A 24304-nucleotide genomic window follows, 5' to 3' on the forward strand; every position below is an offset into this window, starting at 1 on the left:
CGATTCGGAGCCCCCAAAATAGGTTCCATCTCATCCATTAACCCTCCATTCAAGCCGGAAGTGGCTTAAATACCCATTTTTGGTTTCAACTTTTATCGCTAAAGAACGAAAAGGGTAATAGGTAGCCAGAAGCGATTTATTGCAAAAAAATTTATCGACTTAAGAGAACATATAACTATCCAAAACGTTCTATCAAAATCACAAATTGTTCATATTTACTATTATTTCCTGTTTCAAATTGAATTACGTAAAACAAAAGCAATAAGAGATATCGAGATGTAGATTTTTGCAATCGATTCAGCTTCTAAAAGTACGTATATCTTTTCCATTAAGTTTGAGTATTCAGTTCGCATAGATAGGAAGTCTACCATCGTTTTACACTGTGAAACGAAACTCACTTGTTTCTCTACTAAAACAGTAAGTAGGAGAAATGTATCACAACTCCCGGTTTTAGTATTGATCACCATAGAGCAACCATGGTAATAGTTAGCAAGAAGCATGAATTCAGTACCTTGGGAATAGACTATCTCCAAGTTTTAACCTTTGGTAGAAATTTCTACTACTTCTACTACTGCTACTACTTCTAATTTCAAGTGATCACCATAGAGCAAACATCATAACTAGATTTGTGTTTTTGATGTGAATCCAGGATTCGAAGATTGTCATCTCGATCTCTATCCCTCTATGTAAACCGGAAATGGTGAGAAACTACCGTTTCTGGTTTCATAGTTAAAAAAAAAAAGTAAAATAAACGATAGCAGGAAGCAGTTTTTGATATTGATTCTGTGCCATAATGGTAGTTTCCATCTCTAAGTTTCATGCAACTGAAAGTGATAAATACTCACTACAATCTCCGGTTACAATATTGATTCTCATAGAACGAGAAAGGTACTAGGAGGCGACAAACGTTTCTCTTAAATATATAATTTCATAATCCCAAGAAAAGATTTCAAGCCCTGCTCACTGGTCTAGTGGCTAGTGTGTATTCCTTTGATGCATGTGGTCCCGTGTAGGAAAGCATTAAACGTATTACGGCGGTTCGGATTCCACTATAAAATGTAAGTCCACGTCTTGTATTGTCTCGATGCTGAAAAGGGATGCTGAACTTCAACAAACAACCAAATAAAAAACTATTTAATCTTAGTAGTATTCTTCTACTGATATTAGTAGCAGTAAAAACTAATGCGAAAACGAAGACCCACTTGTTTAAAATTGAAATTCGCGTTTGATGAGATTATTATAGTCAGATACTTAGTTCTCTGTCCTATCATATATAAAACATCTTTAGAAAAAATAAACAATTCAATAGTATTTTGTTAGTATTATTATTTTGTTAGTATTTTTGAAAGCAACCAAATTTTTTTCTTGAAACTGAGTAGGTTATTATAGAAATAAGAGAAATAAATGGGGGATCTCAGTAAGAAGACTTTAGAATCAGTATCAGTGCATATAATCAATTTATTACAGAGTTGCTTGATACTAGCACGATCACTTTATACAGGAATTTATATTTGGTAATTTGTTAGTATTGTTTTTTACATTATAAAATATATTGTCGATAACGCATCAATAATCACTATTAGTAAATAATTATATTTTGATATTCTCTAAAATATAAATTTTACGCTATCTACCTTTGATAATTATTACTTCTAATTTATATCTCTCGAGAACCGAGAACCAAAAATCTGTAAATCACAATATTTCGTGCTGAGCTCGCACGCTTACCAGGTTCGTCAAAGACTATGACCATATCAACTTTGGACAATATCGGATGAGTTTAACGCATATTAATGAAATTTCTTGATTTTACTAAGTTTAAACCCTTTTTAACAATATTTTGAGAACCAAAAGCCCATACTTCATAATATTAACCATGTATACTAAACACGTTGAAGTCTATAACTGTACGAATTTTAGTCACGATTAAATGATTTCCGTTGATAATATGCGTTATAAAATATATTTTCGTTATTTGATGGTCAAACCTAACTTAATGGCTAGTAAGTCGGTAAATAAAGAGTTTGCTCACAACAATATTGCATATAGTTACTAAGCTCGTCAAGATCTACCACCATACCAAGTTTGGTAAAAATTTAATGAGTTCCATCTCTCGCGCTTAAATTTATTAAATTTCACTGATTCCAAACCTAACATTGATGGCTAATAACTCGGGAACAGAAACCCTGTACACCGTAATATTTTATACTGAGCTTTCATGGATATCAAGCTATTCAATATTTACGATTTACGAAATTTCGTGCTGAGGAATGCAGGACTCTCTGACATTGAAATCGTGAAGTACTTTCAAAAGGAAGGACCGAGTCGTGCAACTGTGTACAGAACATTAAAAACGGATCAAAGATGAAATTTCAATGGAAAACAGAGAAAGTAGAGGAAAGTAAAAATGATTATGACGAAAAAATCAAAAAGAAGATTCTGTCACTGATGAAAGCTAGCGACGAATATACCATTTCAAGTGCTGCATGTGCATTAAAAGTGAGTCGTAACGTTATGAGGAACTGGCTACTGGAACTGGGGATCAAAAGGAAGACAAGAAAGGATGTTCCATATGCAGATCAGAAACAAAAAAAGAATCAAAAAGTCATTCTGTACAAAATTGCCAGGGATAAGTTTTGTGTCTCTAATGGTGATAGGGACGTAATAATAGATTAAACATATGTTGATATGAATGGGTATGATTTTAGTGAAAACGTGTCGTACTTTGAATCTGGTCAATTCCTGTCTCTGAATCCGTAAAATTTAAGTTCAAAACTAAATTTCCACAGAAACTACTCTTCTGGATGGCAATAAGCAGAAAGGTCATTCTCAGCCATATTTTCATAAGCAATCAACGGGTGCAATTAATCAAAATATATATCAAAATAAATGTATTCGAAAGAGACTTAGGGGCCGCGGTGGCTCAGTGGTGAGCGTTTACCTCTGGTGCTTGGGATCCCGGGTTCGATCCCAGCCCTCGCCAAGTGAACTTTGTGGTGGAAAAACACCGTCTGCGTGGGTTTCCTCGGGGCTCTCCCGTTTCTTCCCACTTTCTTAATTCCACCATTTCATTCATTATTCATCATCACCGTCTCCTTTAGCCTAACCGGCATGAGCGTGGGACGTAAAACTCAAAGATTTCATTTCGAAAGAGACTTATCTCATTTATGAAAGAAAACTATCCGAACGGTGATTACATCTTTTGGCCTGATTTAGCTTCTCACTATGCAACAGGGGCGGATCCAGGGGGGAAGGGGATCGGGGCGATCGCCCCCCCCCCAGAAGAGGAAATTTTCTTATTTTATATATATAAATAAAACCCATCCCGAAGTTCGGGAGCCCTTAAAAGTAGCAGTATGACAACCCACCGCCCCCCCCCCAGAAGTCGGTCCTGGATCCGCCGCTGCTATGCAATACGGACGCAGCAGCTGCTGGACCGGACGGGAGTGGAGTTTTTGCGCAAAGACCGCAATCCACCGAATGTACCACAAATCCGTCCCATTGAGAAATTCTGGGCTCATTTGAAAGCAAAAATATTCCAGAAACGAGGAAAAACGAGCCCGAAAAATAATACGTCAATTCAGTGTAAACTACTTCAAACAGCTGACGGGGAATGTGGGTCCAAAAGTCAGAGTGGCTGTTAATTACGGTATTCTTTCTGTCATTAACTGATTTCATATGATTGTAGAATGACTACTGTGTCATCATAAGAAAAAACTGAGACTTTTCATGCGCAAGTAAACAAAATACGGCAATTCAAAAATGTCTCACATTTGAATCCACAGCAGGTTAGTTCATTAAATGATGTATAGTTACAATAATTAAACAAGAAAAATTTTTATTATGTTTAATCTATCCCAAATACATATTTTTCCTTACCCTTTGTCTCCGTAAGAATAATAATAAAGAAAACATTGGTTGTGGTGGAGTAAGTGAGAGAAATGGAATTATTACCCCTTCCAATAGCTGGGTATGAACAGCTGGGATATACCACTACTTTGAGGGTGGCACGGTGAACACTAACTGCTATTTATATCCTTGTTTTTGGTCTTCTGTATGTCTCCCTCCCTCCCAGCTATGATGAGAAATATGTTCTGAAGCGGATGACTCAGAGAGAACAAAAACTGGTGAACACCCTCCCTCCTGCACAAGTGTCATTGTTCTGAAACGGGGTTTGACCTACTTTCGGCTTCCAGCAGAGAATTCCACCAATCAACAATTTCCAAAACTCTAACAATCAAATCTTTGTAAATTCCGAAAGAGGCGCGGAACTGTTCAGATTTTACTTTGTCTTTTCAGTTTTCATTTTCATTCAACAGTTGGATCTTGTGTGTGTGTATCATCTTGTGTTGGGCACAAAAATTTGTGATTCCGTTAATTTACGTTTAATATTATGTGAGTTGTTTTAATGTTTCTGTTTGCGTTTTTAGTCGAAAAGAAATGAAACGGAACGGAAAAAGTAACTTTTTTTTTTTTTTTTTTTAACCTGTGAGTAAAATGTTAAAAGAAGATAGTTCTACGGACTTTGCTCCCATTACGGCTACTGGCGACAATGAAACAGAATGGGCACATGAACCACACAATGTGTTACTTTTACATTAAGAAAATGTAGTTTCTCAAACTGAAAATTTGCGGTCCAAATTTGGTGAACAAGATGAAAATGACATCAGATGCATAGCTCAAAATACGCGTAGCACGAGTTTATCCGAACAAAGAAACAGAAATATTCTGCCACGAATTTCGGCCTTCACCTTCATCCGTATTTCCCGTTCGGACTTTTGGAAAAAGAAATTTAAAATTTCAGGCGAAATGGTTGGACAGATGGAATTGGCTTACTCTAAAGTGTCAGATGGTGCTTTCTGTAGATACCGTGTTTTGTTTAGTAGAGAGTTAGCTGGAAAAGGTTTTCATCAAATTTCGGGTTCATCAAATGGAAAGCCCATTTGTAAGATGGAAAGATGCTATTGACACGTTTACTGAACATGAACAGAGTAACTATGACAAAAAATGTACAGTTTTCGTTGATAACTTCTTGTCTGTGATGCAAGGTAAGGAAGATGATATTGCTACGAGAGTAGACTCTCAATGACGAAAAGAAGCAGAAGAAAATAGAGCTGCTCTGCTTCCTATAATTAAAACCATCATATTGTGTGGACAATATGAAATGACGCTTAGAGGCAATAAGGACAGTGGGGTGTTTAGTTTAGAAAAAACAGCTGAAAAGGATGGGAAGTTCACAGGCATACTGCGTTTGCTTGCATCCAGTGACGAAACTTTGAAATCTCACTTAACAAATGGTTTTTAAAAAATGCTTCTTATATCAACCCGCGAATTCAAAATGAAGTCATAGAAATTTGTGTTATTCTTATTCTGAAAAACGTAGTTTCCGAAGTAATGATTCAGGTGCATTTGGCATTCTCGCTGACGAAACACTCGATGTTTCTGATACAAACAATTTTCTTTATGTGTGCGATATGTTAATTCGCAAAACATACTGAGGAATGATTTTCTTTCTTTTGTTCCTGTTTTAGACCTTACTGGAGCAGGACTATATGAAAGTCTTATCTCAAGATGTTCACAGTTAGGCCTTGATATGTCCAAATTGATTGGTCAGGGTTACGACGGAGCTGCTTCACGGCAGGAAAGTTCAAAGGTGTGCAGGAAAAAATTAAAGAAATCTACCCTAAGACTGTTTATGTGCATTGCGCTAATCATCGCTTGAATCTAGCTCTGTCATAATCGTTTTCAGTTCCTTATGAACGTAATGCACTTTCAACTCTCCAAGACATTTGTAATTTCTTTCGCTACCATCCATATGCATCGCATGTTTTAAAGAAAAATATAAAAGAGTATCTTCCTAAGAGCAAAAGATCCAGATTGTTAGCTCTATCTGAAACAAGATTTGTAGAGAGACATGCCATTCTCATCTTTGTAGAACTTCTAACCCCGATTGTTGCTAGTCTTCAGACTTTAACAGAGAGCGACAAAGGCATATCCCATGAGGCTAATGTCTTACTCTCTACTGTTAGCAAGAGCTTTTTTCTGGTATCACTCTTGGTCTGTGAAAAGTTACTTGGTTTCACAGTAAACTTATCCACATACTTACAAAATCCACAGCATGATCTGAGTTCTGCTATATCTTATGTGTCCAATATTATTTCTCAATTTAGAATTTTGCGAAGCAATACGGAACAAAGGTTTCACGAAATATTTGTATAAGCTAGTATAAAGACGAAAGAACTTTTTGACGAAGAGACTAAAATACCACGAATTTGCTTTCAGCAAATGAAACGAGACAATCATCTGGCAAGCACTCCAGAAGAATTCTATTGTAGAGCTGGTTTTATTCCATGCTTAGATGATTTGGTAGCCCAACTAGAAAGTAGATTTCAAGAAACTACTGAACTGATGGCTGCTTTTGAAATTCTTTTCCCTCGCAAACTGGCGAAAGGACGAGCACAAATCTTGAAAGAGCCTGAACCTTTACCTGCAAAATTGTGTTTCTTCGTCAGTTCTGGAAAATGAACATCAACTTCGGTGTTTGTAGTAGTCTCCAATAACATTACAGTTAAGACCGAAAATAACTGTAGAAGCATTTGTTTCGTGTGAGATAGCATTTTATCCCAACATTCACATGTTTGAAAGTGCTCGCATCTCTGCCTGTGTCGACAGATGCAGTTGAACGATCTTTTTCTACAAGAAAGAGGGTAAAGTCTTTTGTTCGGAACAGAACGGGAGATGAAAGATTGTTGGGCCATGTATTGATGTCAATACATTGGGATATTGATTTATCACCGACTGAAGTCCTAGATGGGATAACTCGGCAATCACGTCGCATTAACATGGTTCTTTGAACAATTGTGTGTGTGTGCTTATTTTATTAGTCTGATTCGATATATGTAAATTATGAAGATATTAAGGAATTGCTGCTTGATGTGTATATAGTGAAACTGAGCCTGTATTTGTGTTTATTTAGTAAAACAAGTATAAAACTGTGGGTGGGACATGAAATTTACACTAGCTTGTTATGAAGACTGAAAGGAAATATGTGGATATTATCTGGAGCTATCTGGAATGGAATTACTAAATGAGGTAAGTACATAAAATTATTTTAGTAGTTTTCTTTGTTAAGAAACCAAGTGTTACTATATTTCGGAGACAATTTGTGACATTTTTTAATCAAAACATAAGTGACATACTGTGTATTTGCACCTTCGTCAATAAAAGATGTTTTTCCTGTATTTATTCGTGCAAATTACGCTACTTCAAAATTTCTCGTTTTTCTGCGCCACCCTGTATTAGCAACGACAGCGATGGGACTCACATATGTCGCAGTTAATTTCAAATCACTGGCTGGTCACATTAGGGCCACATAATAGGGAATTATTATTATTATTATTATTATTATTATTATTATTATTATTATTATTATTATTATTATTATTATTATTATTATTATGCTAAAGTAAACTCTATGAATCATTAAAGCTGTAGCCTGACATAAAAAAATTAAATACTCTATACAGGGATCAAATAAAACTGGACATGACCCTTCCCCCCGAAACAAAATTCTGCGTACATGCCTGCAATGATATGGAATTCGCGATTTTAACAGCTGAACAGATGTACAGGTTTTGTGTTGATGGTATCTCAGGCATACAATTTATCTGTTTCCTCAGAAGAACTGCAGTCAAACAGCAAGAAGTTCCAGATTTGCTAATTTTAAAAGAATTGTCAATACCAGGTCATATCAAACGCAAACACAAATAAGATATTATGAATACTCATAATCAGATGAATTACTGATTGCAGTACTTCAGTATTTCCAGAACATAGCATGTTGTCATTTGCACCTAATGATACCGTAGTCTGTATTTACGACTATAAATGGTGGACTGGGAAAATATAAGACATCAGTCAGGAAAATAACGAACTTTTTTTTTTAATTTTCCCATCCTTATGGCCCAAGAACCTATTTTAAACTATCTACAAATGACAAAGTGTGGGTGCCAATCAGTAAGGTTCTCCGGAAATTCACACCCACAGAGTTTACAACTCCTACAAGTCGTATTTCCAATATCAGTGCCAAACCCTGTACACAAATTAGTCAACTATTTACCTCACTGATGTCTTACCAGCAGCGCTATAGGCAGAAAAGAAATAACAGGCGCGTTTCGATTTCTGTACAAGATATGATTCATAAATTATACACACTTTACCCATTTAACAACACTTGTGTTATTTTGACTTTTGCTACAAAATTTATATCCACGCCTCATGGCGATTAATGATATTAACTCACAGTCAGAAACTACTCAAGTCTCAGTGACGCAATTTTACCCACTTGTTACTGCAGAATTATCGTCTATTTTCTGCAAATTTGGGATTTTTTACCTGTGTCCTTCCTGAGATATTTGATGGTGAAAATACTCGATTTTCAAAATTTTCAAAAAATCAAGTGTATAGTTTACAGATCTGAAACTTGTTTGGGACGTTGTTTACTATCTAGTCTCTATGTAGACAAAAAATTGAAGATGAGTCTCATTTATTTCGTTTCAAAATGTACACTTATTTCCAAAATTATTGTCGCATGTCTATAGACATGTTGTTGTAGGAATATAATTTGATAACGAATTCGCCCGGTATTTCGTATAATGTTAGTATGTGTATAATCGGCAAACACATATATGTGGCAAATTTCATGTCAAAAGAGCAGTAAATAAGAACAATAAAACGAAAATGAAACTTTCTTATCCATTAGCAACATTTTGTTTTACTCATTCTAATTTTCGTATTTATAATTCTTCTCCTATGAAATTCACCACAAATATACATTTCCCGATTATACACATAGTATCAGTATTAAAAGTATCCTGAAAAATCATTATCAAATTATATTCTTACACGAAGACAACTATAGATATGCGACAATTATTTTGGACATGAGTGGGCATTCCGAAATGGCCATTTCTAGGTTTCCAACCCCAATGTTCAGAGCTTTTTGTTTTTGACGTTCTAAAGTACGTCTCAGTGTGCACAGAACACAGAATGTTGCCCATTCCATAGTCTTTCATATGTTTTTGGTTTGAACTCATTATCTTTAAAACCAAAAAAGTTACAGCGTTTAACGGAATCCTCTGAAAAGTGCAAAATATGCTCACGCGCCTATACAAAATATCCGCTATGACAAAACCAACGCAACTAAAAATAAATGAATACCAACTTGCAACTCCCTGAATGTGGTACAAACTTAGGTAAAAATTAATACATAACTAAATTTTGTCAGCAACCATCATTGGTTGATTTCATTTGGATTTCCCCACTTGTTTTAATAAACAGGATATATTTGATTACACTTTACCTCGGTGAAGTAAGTACTCATCATTAAAAAAAAAGCTCGTTTAAAACAGGGAATATGAAAAAGTATTGACTAGAAAATGCACATAAAAAGAATACCAATACTATCTTCTCACAAAGCTAATATGATTTATCATGCATTTTATATTTTCTAGTAAGTGATTCACCATCATCAATTCGGTAATTTAAATACACGTCAAGGAAACGTTTATTTTCGGAATCCTGACAAACTTTTATCGTCCCCTGAATCTTCGTATCTTGCTCTACATCTACGGGTTTAATGTACAAAACAGTGTGTCCCCAATGAGTGTACGTTAAGGCGTACGGTGATGTACTTAGTTTCTCGCCATCTGGAAATGTGACATCAAACCAACATACGAATCCATGAATTCGTTCGTGCCCAAAGCACTCAAACACAAATGTCTTATTCAATGATTGAACTTCTTCACTAGAAACTGTCTTTAAATCCAATTCACAAATCTTCACAGCATGACTTTGTACATCTTCAGGTGCGACGTACAAGATACGAGGACTATCTGAAAAATAATACAAGGACAATTGAAAACAATTAGTAAATCGAAATGTAATTGTTGTTACGGTATTTACAACTCTTACAAGACATGATTTTGAGACTGAATATATTTTATTTTATAGGCTGTATTGCTGCTATATATTTGGCTATATATTTGGATCTGCATTAGCTGACCTTATTTTCTCCACCCCTGACACTAATATTACTGTCTCTTGACTGTATAATCAACAGCAACACTAGTAGTGAGTGCCTCCTGACTGCACTAAATCAAATTTCTTAATTTAAGCTTTGGATGATTTCTCTCTTTCATTTTAATTATTTAGTTTTCTTCCACTAGGTGTTAAAATAATAGATTTCGTAAAGTATGTACTTCTGAATAAGGGAAAAAAGTTAGAACCAGAGATAAACAGGAGTAAAATCGGATGAGAGTTACAAACAACGAAGGTTTATAAGGCCAATTTGTAGCCTTTGCCAAGTAAGGGTCCATATTGTTGCCGGCCAAATCCAATGCAAACATATGGCGTCTGATTAACCATGTCGGTCCCGGCGTCCCCCACAGGAGACATAAAATATGACATTATTATTGCTTTACAACTTTAAAATCAGACTAGAAACATAGAAAACTGTTTACAGGGGATAATCATAGATTAGTCCAGTAAAACTAGTGAAAAATAGGAGCTTAACCTAGAACTAATTGCAAAAGAAATGAAACCAACGCCAGTTGTTTTATCTTATGTTCTTATTGAACATACAAAAAGTATAGAAGAATCTAGGTAGGGGAACATCCTCAAAAATTGCCACTTCCAATATGTCGGCCAGTACAACTTCAAATAAATTGTATATATTACTTTTCGGTTTATTTCGTCAAACCGATGAACTTTATAATAAAAGTTCTCTCCTTATTTTTGTTTGTCTTTCTCTAATCTTTCTTTTGATACCTAGATCATTAAAATCGGGCTAATACTTTCAAAGTTACAGAAGACTATCTGTTGGTAAATGTTCCTTTGTATTTGCTATTAACAGTAACTGAACAGTATTTGGTAAAACAGATTGCTTATAAAATATAAAGTTACGGGTAATAATTATTTTCACTTAACCATTGTACACACACAATCACACACGATAGTTGTTATCAATACAGCCTATAAAATATAAAATATAAAACATATAAAATATATTTTACGACAACTGAATGTTGTATTTTAGCATGACCTCAGCGCAAAGAAATAAAAAGTGCGAGGTAAAACCTAGTGTGGATACTCGTCCTCAAAACAAGATTTAGGAGAGTTCAGACAAATTGCACCATGACATTATCTGCATGCGGCAGTAAAAGCCATTTGCTGTTTCCAGCAAGTACATTTACTTTAGAATCACAATCTCGTCTGCAAATACTTCTGATGGCCTTTAGAATATTTGAAGGAGATACAGGTACGGACATTGGAATCGGAAGAAACTTATCTTCAATCTGTTTCCATCCGTATTCGTCTGGCTTCAATTGCTTATCTGATTCAATCCATTGTTGTACTTGCATATACACACGCATCGAATGGAACGCTGCTGCATCACTTATGGGTGAGAGGCATTTGGATTTAATTACAGACGATTGCACTGATATTTTTGACAAAATTTTTGGTAACGTAATTTGTGTAACATAGTTGCTCTACCATTGTACAAACAAACTAGTTTTTTCACCTGCAGCAATGATGTTCTTTTTGGTGGACGAAGAATCTTGAAATTATCTTGCTTACTGAAGAAAGAGTTGATCTTTAATTTTCTTCCAAGGCGCACCTATACCAAACCCAATGAATGACCTATACCAAACAAATGCGATGTCGTATCACATCCAGCAATTGCATGAATAAATGGAAGGTGGCTACAAATTTCTTCACCAAGAATAGAGCATACACGTTCTATGTCCCAAACACGTTGTGCACTGGAACCGCTTTGTCCGTATGATCTGAGATACAATAATAATTCACCTTCTCTGGCAAAGTAACAAAATAATATCAAACTATCAGTATCTTCTCCATACACAAGTGTCTTTATTTTTCTGGCACAGTTAACAGAAGTTTTTACAATTTAGAAATCTGCATCGTTAGTTGCATGCAGTGTTTGGAAGCCCTCTGTTCGTAGTTTATCACTAAGTATGTTTATGAAACGCTGCTTATTGTTTGGTTTTGCGAGGAACAATTCCTTTTTAGAGTGAAATGACATATCCTCAGTAAAATAACTTGAACTCCTTTTATTCCCTTCGATCGACGAACATGAATTGTGTCTTTTATGCTTGGTCCAGAACAATAACTGTCAAGGACAATGATAAGCTTGGGGTAGTTTTTTAAGGCAAACTGCGCATAGCTAGCACATATAGAATTAAAAGTCAAATCTTTTTGCCAGGGAATGGGATACAAAAGGGAGCCGCCATCCACAAGGACTTGTTCTGCTAGTAATGTTTCATTTGACTCATTCAATTCATTTCCTACCATCTTCCACAACGCGTCTGCTAAGTCAGACTTTTTCGCTTCTCTCGTAAGTACAAACTGGTCAAACATGAAGAGCACTGTGATAATTGGAACTTGAAAATCTCTCCCACATTTTTATTATTTGATTGAGCTACTAACACCAGCCTCTGGAAGAGAATCCGTTCATCCATAGGCACATTTTGACTATATATAACAATATTGCTTTTAGCATTCATAGTGGAAACCTGATGCGATCTTTTAAATGAATATTTACCATTCTCTTTCTCGAGCATCGAGCTCAGAATTTTATCTTCAACTTCCTTTGCCATATCAACATTAACATTCATTCCTGCTTCACTTCCATTTATAACCTAATATTATACAACATAGTGTTCCCAATACTGAAGTAGAAGGAGTTTCGGTCCCGAAGGTATTATAAAATAATTGAAATATCTTTCTGATCTCTCTTCGCTCTAGCAGATGAACTTTTCTTATGTTGATTTCTTGTGTGATATTCCAGTCTCGTTAGCTCTTGTAGGGCGTAGACCTGTCTCTTTTTTTTTTTTTTTTTTTTTTTTTTAAATTTAATTTCAGTGCATGGTGGCATAGACAAAATCCAAAGTTGCCTTTGAGTCTCCCCAATACCTCTACCTCCTGTTAATCCTCCTGTGGTTTTGATGTTTTCTCATTAGAAAGTCCTGCCCAGTAACGATCACTTCGACGGGTAACGTAGTAGCCCTCACAGAACAATTTGTATACGTCCGGATGGCCGTCTTGTTGCCGAGTCATTTCCTGTAGATATGGGTACACTGATTTCGTCTAGAGGTTGTGGCCACAGTCTACAAAATATGGAAGCATTTCATTAAATGTACTCAAATGCAAGTTTTGGCTGTGATAAAGCTGCGAAGGATATCTACAAGATTCATGTACTGAATCCATAGATTGCTGGTACGACTTTCAGCTGCCAAAGATGTTTTCTTATCCTTGATATGACTGTGAATTTCCTTCAGTAGTTCATGTGAATTGAGTTGGGAGGGTTTGATGTTTTTACTCATAACCATGTGATACAGTTTCTCTACAGCAAACCACAAATCATTTGGAGCATTATGTTCATTATCAAGCAAGGACGTGTCACTTGTCAAGGTGCTCTGAATAAGCTCAGGTAAACCTCCGTATAAAAAGGTTTCAGATAAAAGTATATTTAGAACTGCGTCTATTAAGAAATGCTTCACGAGATCTTACGATATCATCTGAAAAGACTAATCAGTAATGTACATGTGACCACTGCACAACACATTTAATCTGCACTGCACTGAGAAAAAGATAATTTAGCATATTAAAAAGTCACAACCTGAAAGAAAAACAGTATATTCAAGTTTAAAATTATTTTTGTTATAAAATTATCTAAAAACATTTCTACTAATGATTTTAAAAATAACGCAGTATATATGTTTCTATGGAAGTTCTGAAAACATCAAAGTTTCTTATAACATACCTGCGCCGCTACTATTCATAACCTGGCGAACGACAAGTCACAAATAATTTGCTCTGTAGCTTTAGAAGTATGAGCCCGATTTTAATGATCTGGGTATCAAAATGAAGGTTAAAGAAAGACAAACAAAAGTTAAGCAGAGAACTTTCACTCTAAAGTTAATAGTTTTCTCGAAATAAAATGAAAAAGCTATGTAAATTTATTTGAAGGTGTGCTGGCCGCCATATTGGAAGTGGCCATTTTGAGGATGTTCCCCTACTTAGATTCTTCTATACTTTTTGTATGTTCAATAAGAACATAAGATAAAACAATTGGCGTTGTTTTCATTTCTTTTGTAATTAGTCCTAGGTTAAATCGTACTTTCCTGACCTAAGATGGATCATCCCTTGCAAACAGTTTTCAACGTTGCCAGTCGGATTTTAAAGTTGTAAAGCAATAATAATGTCGTCATATTTTTTGTCTCCTGTTGGGGGACGCCGGGACCGACATGGTTAAGCATGAAAGAAAGACACTGACATTTAAACTGATATGGACCAAACGCAGCAATCTATGGAAAAGGAAGTTTTGAACATGAATGGCGCCGAAATGAGGAAAAGGCAGTAATGACGTTGAAACTGAACTCCTTGCAAGTAGTGAAAATAAGCAGACCAAAATTAATTTACCAACCATCAGAAGGACAGACAATTCAACATAACCCGTGCGCAACGGAAAGCTGTTCTAAACAGAAAGAGTGTAAGGAACCGAAACAATAAGGTTCCGTGGTAAATATTTCATTGGGTGTAATATACAGGGTGATTCAAGAGGAATGTCACATAATCTATGAGGTGATTCTACATGTGAAAATAAACCGAAAAAGTCCTATCAACATGTGTCCGATTTTCGATTGTTACGGAACTGGAGCGTGTTACACACATCCATGAATGACTATGAAGACAAGTGTGAATATTACTTACCGCAATGCTGTGTAGGCGCTGTGGTGGACAGAGTAATGATGGAACTGATGACTCATCTATCCTACAAGAGTTGTGGGGGTTATCTAATAGTACTGTGACGTCGCGCCGAGGCAACAGCTGCAAGCGTACATAGTGTGCAATCGTGGGTTCGATCAGTGAGCAGTCGTGCATGAGTGCTGCACCAATTCACTATACCAGATAAGGATTCCACTATCTAAATAACACATTTCCAACGGTGGATTGGCCGTGGCGGATCCAATAACTGGCCTCCCAAATCACCCGACCTAACCCCATTAGAAAATGAAATGAAATCTTTGAGTTTCACGTCTCAAGGTTATGCTAACCTCATTAGACTTCTGGGGCTGGTTAAAGGGGGATGTGTACGCTACGAAGGTGGATACATGTGAAGAACTTGTCGCTCGTATCACTGATGCTGTTGCCCGCATTTAAGCCCGTCGAGATGATGTTCGACATGCAACACAACAAACCCTCCAACGCGTTGACAAGTGCATTGAGATGGGTGGGGGACGTTTTGAACAAGTCTTGTAGAATGGACCAGTCATCTGTCCCACCATTACAGAGGTTGCTCAGCCTACGTTTGGGCGATTTCGCTCCTTCCCTCTCCCGGACAGAATGGACTCGCCCGACCTGGCTCGTGGCGTCCTGCAGTGTTGTGCAGTGGCTTCCTGAGAACGGAGTTGTTTTTCGCACAAAATAGGACCATTGTTGTGAGTGTTGTGTTAAATTTGTTTCCAAGTGTGTGGGTTTCCGCTCTGTGACCAAAATCCCGCCCAAACTAAGCCGGTTTTTGGAAGGCTATATTGCGGCTCTTCATGACGCCCACTTTAGTGTTTCTGTCATTAGAAAACAGTGCAAGAAGAATGGTTGCAACATCAGTTTAAGTGGAATAAAAAATGTTATTAAAAAGTACAACGACAACGAAATTTGGATCACCAACGAAGTTGCCTAGGAAGCGGGAATGCACAAAGGCCACCTTCACCATGCAGAGGAAACTTCGCAAAATGGCAATGCAAGAAAATCCACCAACACAAAGGTTGAGTTGAGTTGATTTTAGTGTAGCGTCCCTTTCAGCAGCGAGGCTATATGAGACGTGGACTTACTGATTAACGTGGAATCCGAACCACATGAACTCCCGCCGGGAATCGAACCCGGGCTTTCTACGCCAAAGTGGATGTGTGTAGTCTTCAACCCGCTCCAGTTCCGTAACGATCGATAATCGGACACATGTTCATAGGACATTTTCGGTTTATTTTTAACATGTAGAATCACCTCATAAATTATGTGACATTCCTCCTGAATCACCATGTATATGATTGAAAAAAAAAGGACCCCGTAATTAGTACGGAAATGTAAACAAAACCAGTTGACGTGTGTGCTACAAAATAGAGAGAGATGTGCTGAATGTATCATGCTATGGACCACAGGAAATGGAAGTAGAGGGGGCGTGCGCACGTAGAAAGTGTGCAAGAACTGTGGGATGTAACGGTGCGAAACAACACCAGTACTATTAATTGTACTCGTAGGAGCGAATGCGGGCGAATACTGGTGTTTCTGTGTGAGCATTCAATCAAGAAGTTCAGGTAGTATCAATGGCAGTAGAGTGCGGAAGTATTTTGGACGCTCATATGTAAACATGCAACATATGTGTACAAAACGCAACAAGCTGTGGCTGTGAAGTTGTTAGCGGATGCGTTCGATATTTTGCAGGAAACTCCAACGCACGAGGAATGTCGTCACGTTGCAGAATACAGTAAAACGTATCTGTGTGAGGAAGAGGTTGTTGTGGATGAGTTTAACACACTAATGATAGATGACAATAGAACAGACGATAAATACATTGGAAGTGATTTCAGTGATAATCCAGCATTACCAGAAGGAACAACGCTGCTGCTAGAACCAATCCCAGCAGTCGCTGAACACCATGAAAGCACTAGTTTGTCATATGCTCAATCACCATCAAAGAAAACGCTCACAAAATTTCCAGAAAATTACTTGTCCAATGCGTACACAATCTGGACCAAGCAGCCTAAAAGGCACGGCACCTCCCCAGCTTTCCTCCCTTCTGGATTAGCGATTCATGTTACCGCATATGAAAATCACTATTGTTGTTGCACAAAACGCAAAATGGAAAACATGACAGACTTGCAAAAATTTAAAAAGACACTCACAATGCCTTGCAGATGCCGGCATTCCTTACAAGCACAACTTGCTGTACGTGAGCAATTCATGGCAATAAGACAACGGCATGCAATTATGCACGACCACATAACACGCATCTAGGTGATGAATATCAACAAAGAACTTGATCCACCTTATTGTTCACAGCGTCCACATCATAGGTCAAACGCTTAAAATTAAAAACAAAGTAGTTTCCAGCAAGATTATACATAAAGTTAGTACCTTGACCTTGATGTGTTCAAACGACAGCCACACACTTTGTTAATGAAATCAAGTATGTCATTGCCGAGCACGAATTCATTCCAGACAATATTGTAATACCCTATGTGATGTCGTAAATAAGCAGTTCCACGATTCAATGTTTACAAACAACACCACATGGTTCAGCAAGAGGATCTCCCGCCAGAGGGACCTATAATCACATGCAGACGACGGCTTCTAGCCCCTCCCATGGAGCAGAAGACGACATCGGAGCAGCAGCGCCACCGCCACCCAAAAGGACTCTATAAAAAAGGACTCTATAAATTGGATGGACGAAGGCAACTCGACACCAGTTCTCTGGTGACCCTCCTCTAGTCTGCTACGGGACTCTTGGAGTAACCTAACCCCAGGCCTCTAGTCTGCTACGGGACTACGCCTATCCTATCTCCTGGCTTAGCCTGCTACGGGGCTCTGTCTGGGAATCCCAACCTCAGCCGCTTAGCCTGCTACGGGGCTCTGTTGGCAATTTAACCTGCCTCTGCTTGCATTGGTTCCTTAACTCTACTCCTCTTAGCCTGCTACGGGGCTCTGTTGGAGATCCTGTCTGCGACCACTTGGTCAAAGACTACCTTTTACTTACCTTTTTAAATAGAGACCAAATTGTATAGTATTTTTGTACAAATACTCACATAGTGGATTTTTATAATAAAACTGGTAGTGGGAGTCGATTCCGGACACTCTTTTTATTAACTGCTCTACCTCTTCCTTATATGTGAGACAAAAATACACAAAGTTTTACATGGTAGAGGCTTGACCGACTCAGAATAAGCTCTGAATACTCCCCTACCGAACAGTATTTTTATTAATCGGAAGTGGACTTTTTCTTTCTTTGGAAGGTATGTGAATTTTTAAGTGTTAATGCTTTTAGTGAACTGAATTTGTTTATGCCTCAAACTAGAACTGGTAAAAACACTTTTCCAGAAAACAATTTTAACATGGAGCAAAATTCGCGCCCTTCTTTTAATATACCATACCTCACTAAGTATTCGGGACACGTTACGGAGGACCCCGATAGATTTTTTATGCTTTTTGACCATCTTGCATTGTTGCATTCATGGAATGATCAGAAAAAGAAAGAACTATTACCTATGTACTTACAAGACGTAGCACTTGACTTAGTTCTACAGTTAAAGGCCCAGAATCAGTTAGACGCGCTTAATTATGAACAATTAAAAGGCAAATTAGTTGCACTGAGTAGACCAAGATTACCGGCATATCGAGCGGAATTTGAAATTTTTCAAGTCCAACAAGGTGAAAACGAGCCTATAGATGCGTATTTTCTCAGAAAATTAAGGGTCATTAGACAAGTTCTGCCTCAGGCCACCGAGGAGCAGAAAATAAATTATTTATCCTTAGGTTTAAAGAAAACTTTTTTGCAAAAGATAGCGTTAGAAACATTTACAACTGTTCACGCCTTACAAACGCATTTACACAACCTCGAGAAAGCAAATGACCTAATGAAGAAACGAGATTACGTGGAATTACAACAGGAATTTTATTCACTCTGCGATCAGAGTACACCAGTCAGCAGTTTACATTCATCAGCAATCGCTGGCGCTTCCTTCCCTGTGCATCAACAACAACTGACCTATCCAATATGTAACCCAACACCTAGTTGGAATCAATACCAGCAACCAGCTTCAGTTTTTCCTACACCTTCAGCACCACAGCTACAGAGTGCATCACAAAATCAGATAATTCCAAATCCTTTCCCCCAAGTTGCTAATCCGAATCCCCCTCCCGAACCCCCCGCGCCTAGTACATCTAGTAATTCCAGTGCAAGTAATTCATTAGATTTCACTAAATTAGCAAATCAAATGGCTGAACTATCTCTTCTTGTAGCTCAAAATGCCATTAAGAACTCACAATTTAGGGGAGGTGGCCGTAACAATTATAGGTCGAAAAGTACAAATAACGGAAATCAAAATCGGCAGAGAAATGGAAATAAGAACAATTCTAAAAATAATAATAATAAAGATAATAATAGTAATCCTAGGCCGGAAACAGTTACAGTATGCGGTACGTGCTATAAGAAAGGTCATTCTTCCAGTACATGTTATAAGAACAATCAGCAGGGAAACGCCTAAGAGGGCCCCAGGACAAACAATCTCAAGAACATGTTCTGAGGGCCGAGAACCAGGAAAAAAGTGAACAACAAAGATTGGCAAATACATCACTTTATGCAGTGGCTCCGTTATCAGATAGAAGGGAGAACATTAAAATGTTAAATCAGGAACATAAATTATTAATTAATGTAACAATTAATAAAGAAAAATATCTTGTAATCATAGACACTGGCAGTTCATTGAGTCTTTGGCCTAAAAATTGGCTTCCACCAAACACAAAATTAATTCCTTTTAGCACTAATCTACAAGGAATTGAGAATTCTGTCGTAAATTTACGCTATATAGCTTTGATTACATTCAGAATTGGCTCAACAACATTTTCTCATTATTTCAGAATTTTAGAGCATGGAGATTTTTTGCCTTTATTCGGTGAAGACATTCTAAATCGATTACAGACCAAAATTGACTTAAAGAATAACATGTTGTCAGTATACAAGAAACCACGGCCTCCGCAGTATCCAATTGAAATTGATACCCAGGAAAAATTATCTGCTAACGCTATGCATACAATAAAACAGCACAAGTCGGCTGATGTTTTCACGACTCGAAAGGTTACCATACCAGCCAGGTCACATTTCTTTTTACCAATTAGTGTCAAGAATCGGCAAAAGAATAATAAATATTTTTTCATCTCTCCATTAGAAAATTTGCTGGACAAATACGGACTACAAACGTTACCTACTAAGGTACCTAAGAATAATTTGACTTTATTGATATCAAATCCTACTAGTAGACCGGTAACGTTAGTAAAGAGCACCCCAATTGCTTACGTAGAAGAGAATCTTCAAGAAGTAGATTTACAGGGTAATTGTCAAGATAATGGCCATAATGACGAAACTTTTTACAGATCAGACAAAGAGATTCAGGATCGATTAGAAGAAACAAAATCATTTTTCGATATTAATTTGTTTGACATAAACCCGGATTTATCAGAAGAAAAAAAGAAAGCCGTACAAGATTTACTCTTTAAATATAGAGATGTTTTTTCCTACACACCAGCAGACATTGGATATTTCCGAGGTTATATACATAAAATACGGATAGACAAAGGAGCATCCTTCCATCAAAGATCTCCTCCAGTTCCATTCGCAGTAAGACCTCAAATTGACTTACAAATTAAGCAACTCTTAGACGCAAATATTATCAAGGAAACTAGCGATAGTTCGTTTTCATCGCCATTGCTCATTGTGAAGAAGCCAGGGACTTCGGAATTCAGGTTAGTTTTGAACCTCCAAGCTTGTAATAGGTTCTCACATTACCTAAGTATACCATTTCAAAATACGGAGGATATTCTACACGTTTTAAGAGGAAAAAACTCTATATCCACAATTGACATAAAATCCTCGTATTTCCAGCTATTGTTGCATCCCAAAAGCCAAAAATACATGACTTTTGAGGTCAACCATACTAGAAAGGCATATAAATTCCAGAGGTGTACCATGGGTCACTCCAGTTCCGCCGCCGGACTCAGTATAGCTGTACGCATGCTTTTAGAGGGTCTACCACCCCGTATAACTGCCTTTGCTGATGATTTGGTCATAGGAAGTAAAAATTGGAAACAACAGTTATCGGATTTAGAATTACTTTTTAAAAGATTAAGAAAGCATGATTTTCGTGCCAGTCCAAAGAAGACCCACTTATTATACACAGAATTGGACGTTTTAGGCTTCACAGTTAGTGGGAAAGAAATCAAGATTTCACCCAAAATCGCTAACAAGATTCGAAATTTTAAGAAACCAACTACTAAAAGAACTCTGAAAAGCTTTTTAGGATTATGTTCCTATTTAAGAGCACATATCAAAAATTTCTCGGAAAAAATAGAACCATTTCAGTGCCTTTTAGACAAGAATTCAAAATTTAAATGGACCTCTCAGCATGACGAATTATTTGAGAACCTTAAGACTGACATCATACACGCGCCATCTTTGTTTCACTTCGATCCCTCACTGGAAATACGCGTGTATACCGACGCTTCCTCTATCTCCGCAGGAGGCTTATTAGCATGCTATAACCATAAAACGAAACAAGAGCGTGTTGTTGCCTATGCTAGTAGACGTTTTACACCAAGTGAAAGGAAAGCATCCACTTGGCAAAAAGAGCTGTACGCCTTAATTTATGTTTTGAGAAAATTTAGATACTTCCTACTAAATAGAAGATTTAAATTATTTATAGACGCCAAATGCCTGACATCTCTCACAACACAAGCGGACAAAGTTGGGAAATTTAGTCGCTACCGAATATTCTTAGCAGACTACAATTTCGAAATACAACACATTAAAAGTCAATTACACCCAGCGGACATCTTTAGTCGTTTAGAAGATAAACAAGAGATTAAACAGGGAGAAAAACAAGAAATTGACAATTTCTTGGACACGGAAGATGCTAAAGTATTTGCATCTCATTCTTTAGACACTACTCTCCAAATTGAACAACCTATAATCCTACCAAATTTAGCAGAAGAACAAAGGAAAGACCCTTCATTCTCTGACATTATTACTGTTTTGGAAAATAAGGAACCTAACAAGTTGTCTACTTTTCGGGCCGTAAAATATTTTTCTCTAAAGGACGGGATATTATACAGAACACAGAAGCATCCCCAATTAGGATTGTTATATCTACTTTGTGTGCAGAAATCTTTATTAAGTAAGTGGTTTGATGCCTTACACAATAACCCCATGGCACCACACTTTGGATATACCAAAACATATCAATCGGCGCTTAGGAAATACTACTTTCCTAATATGAAAGCGTACATTGCCAACAGAATTAAAACATGTATTTCATGTCAGAAACTCAAGAAATTACCAGTTAAACCAGCGGGTCAATTACTCCATCACCCACCTAAGCCGATCGCAACAGCTTGGCAATATGATTCTACTGGAAAAATAACTGGGAAATGGGAAATTTAAACATATATTAGTGGCCATAGAAAAATGTCCACAAGATATTGTGTGACCAAGGTGGTGGACAACATAACAGCGGAAGAAATTGAGCAATTTCTCATATATGATATCATACTCAAATTTGGACCTTTTTCATATTTATATCTGGGTAGACATCCAGTACATAGCGCTAAGAGGCTGCAAAATTTGGCAAAATGCTATAACTTCGAATTCAAATTTTGCCCTGCATACGACCATAAAAACCTAGGCGTATTGGAAACATTCCACAAAACAATACAGAACGCACTTAAATTTTTCGTGCAAGAAAACCAAAATCTTTGGCCGAAGCTGATACCATATATTACATTCGCTATTAATACATTTGTGCAAGCCGGAACTAAATATTCTGCTTTTTTCCTCATGTATGGATATGAACCTAAGACCATCTCTGATATTGCGTTAGCGTCAACTCCAACATTATGTGTCAACAAAGAACATTTTAATAAAATACGTGAGAGTGTACAGAATAACTTGATCGCTAGCTATAATAAGCAGAAAAAGTATTTCGATAGCAGACACCGACAAACTCAATTTGAAAAGGGACAAAAAGTACTGGTTTACTTTCCTAATCGGCAAATAGGAGTGCCGGAAAGTTTTTCAGCGTCCTATGTTGGACCCGTTCAAATCCTGGATAGACTGAATCCTAACCTTTATAAGATAGAATTTCCAAATTCTTTTCGGAAGAAAATACAAGAAATCTCAATAGACCGAATCAAGCCATTTTATCAAGAATTACAAGACATAGAACAAAAATAAATAACTTATTTATTATTTTCTACACGAGCGAAAAAAAAAAAAATGCAGTACTCACACTAGGAAGAAAGAAATACAAAGACACGACTTCGCCAGATAAAAACACTCTTCATAATGACACAAACATTCATTTCCTTTTTGTTTTATAAAAAGCTGATTCATTTATTTTACGGCTGAAAAAAAAATGCTGAGATCTGCATTTCCGCATTTAAAAGGCAAATGATCTTTACAAGGACAGCCAACATAATTCTACATTTTCATCGATATTTTTTTTTTCCTCTGTGAACTACATATTGTCACCGACATTATGCAACATAAATATTGTACAGGATGTTCCAAAAGTTATGACCACTTCTACATTATACAGGATGATCAGGAATTCAGGACCATTATTACTATTGTCATTGACATTTAAAATTTGATTATTTTATTGAAATACATATCTTTAGTGCAAATATTTTAGAAACTTTTACACCTTATACAGGGTGACCAAGAAATCACGCTGTTCGAATCAGAACTTTCCAATATAAATTATCTTTATATAACCGTATTAATTACAACTTTTTTAGTACTCCTAAGTCTTATTATTTTATACATATTATATCGTCGTCTTCGCTCGTTACCAAACAAATCTAGAACGAACCGCATAGAAATTTCATCTCCTATTCCATTGGAAACATTTAATACCAATAATACAACTAAGGAGCAACAGCTAACACAGACTCCAACCCCACTTACTATAAGTGAATTAGTATATATTTATTGACGCCAAGCCAAAAACAGCCCTATCTCGAGGGAAATGAAGTATCATGTGCCATGTACGGATCCTGCCTGTATATAGGGACCACCTGTTTAGTGCTTCCTTCCACTACCTTATTATTGCTCCGAAAAGTGATTTTTTTGTGTTGCAAGTGTTATTAATGTTTTAGTGCTTTTTTTGTGTGTGATACCTCAGTGTTGCCAACCCTCATATAAAGAAAAATAACCCTTCGGCTTATTTTTTAAACAAGCCAGGGGGGTGTAATATCCTATGTGATGTCGTAAATAAGCAGTTCCACGATTCAATGTTTACAAACAACACCACATGGTTCAGCAAGAGGATCTCCCGCCAGAGGGACCTATAATTACATGCAGACGACGGCTTCTAGCCCCTCCCATGGAGCAGAAGACGACATCGGAGCAGCAGAGCCACCGCCACCCAAAAGGACTCTATAAAAAAGGACTCTATAA

At 37.0% G+C, this 24304-nt stretch overlaps 1 protein-coding gene across 2 annotated transcripts in view; it reads right to left on the reverse strand.

Moving 5' to 3' along the window:
- Positions 1-796: 796 nt before the first annotated feature.
- LOC145688446 (protein arginine N-methyltransferase 6-like) overlaps positions 797-24304 on the reverse strand; it is a 111093-nt gene continuing 87585 nt past the window's right edge. Inside the window, exon 6 of one of the 2 annotated variants that reach the window (XM_081762681.1) lies at positions 797-9893. In XM_081762681.1, coding sequence (XP_081618807.1) covers positions 9478-9893 — 416 coding nt within the window. In that variant the 3' untranslated portion in view covers positions 797-9477. The remainder of the gene's footprint in view (positions 9894-24304) is intronic. The other variant, XR_014131909.1, reaches the window with a different exon arrangement.

Source organism: Thermobia domestica, chromosome 6 (assembly GCF_964235325.1).
Source record: "Thermobia domestica chromosome 6, izTheDome1.hap1.1, whole genome shotgun sequence".
NCBI lineage: Eukaryota > Metazoa > Arthropoda > Insecta > Zygentoma > Lepismatidae > Thermobia > Thermobia domestica.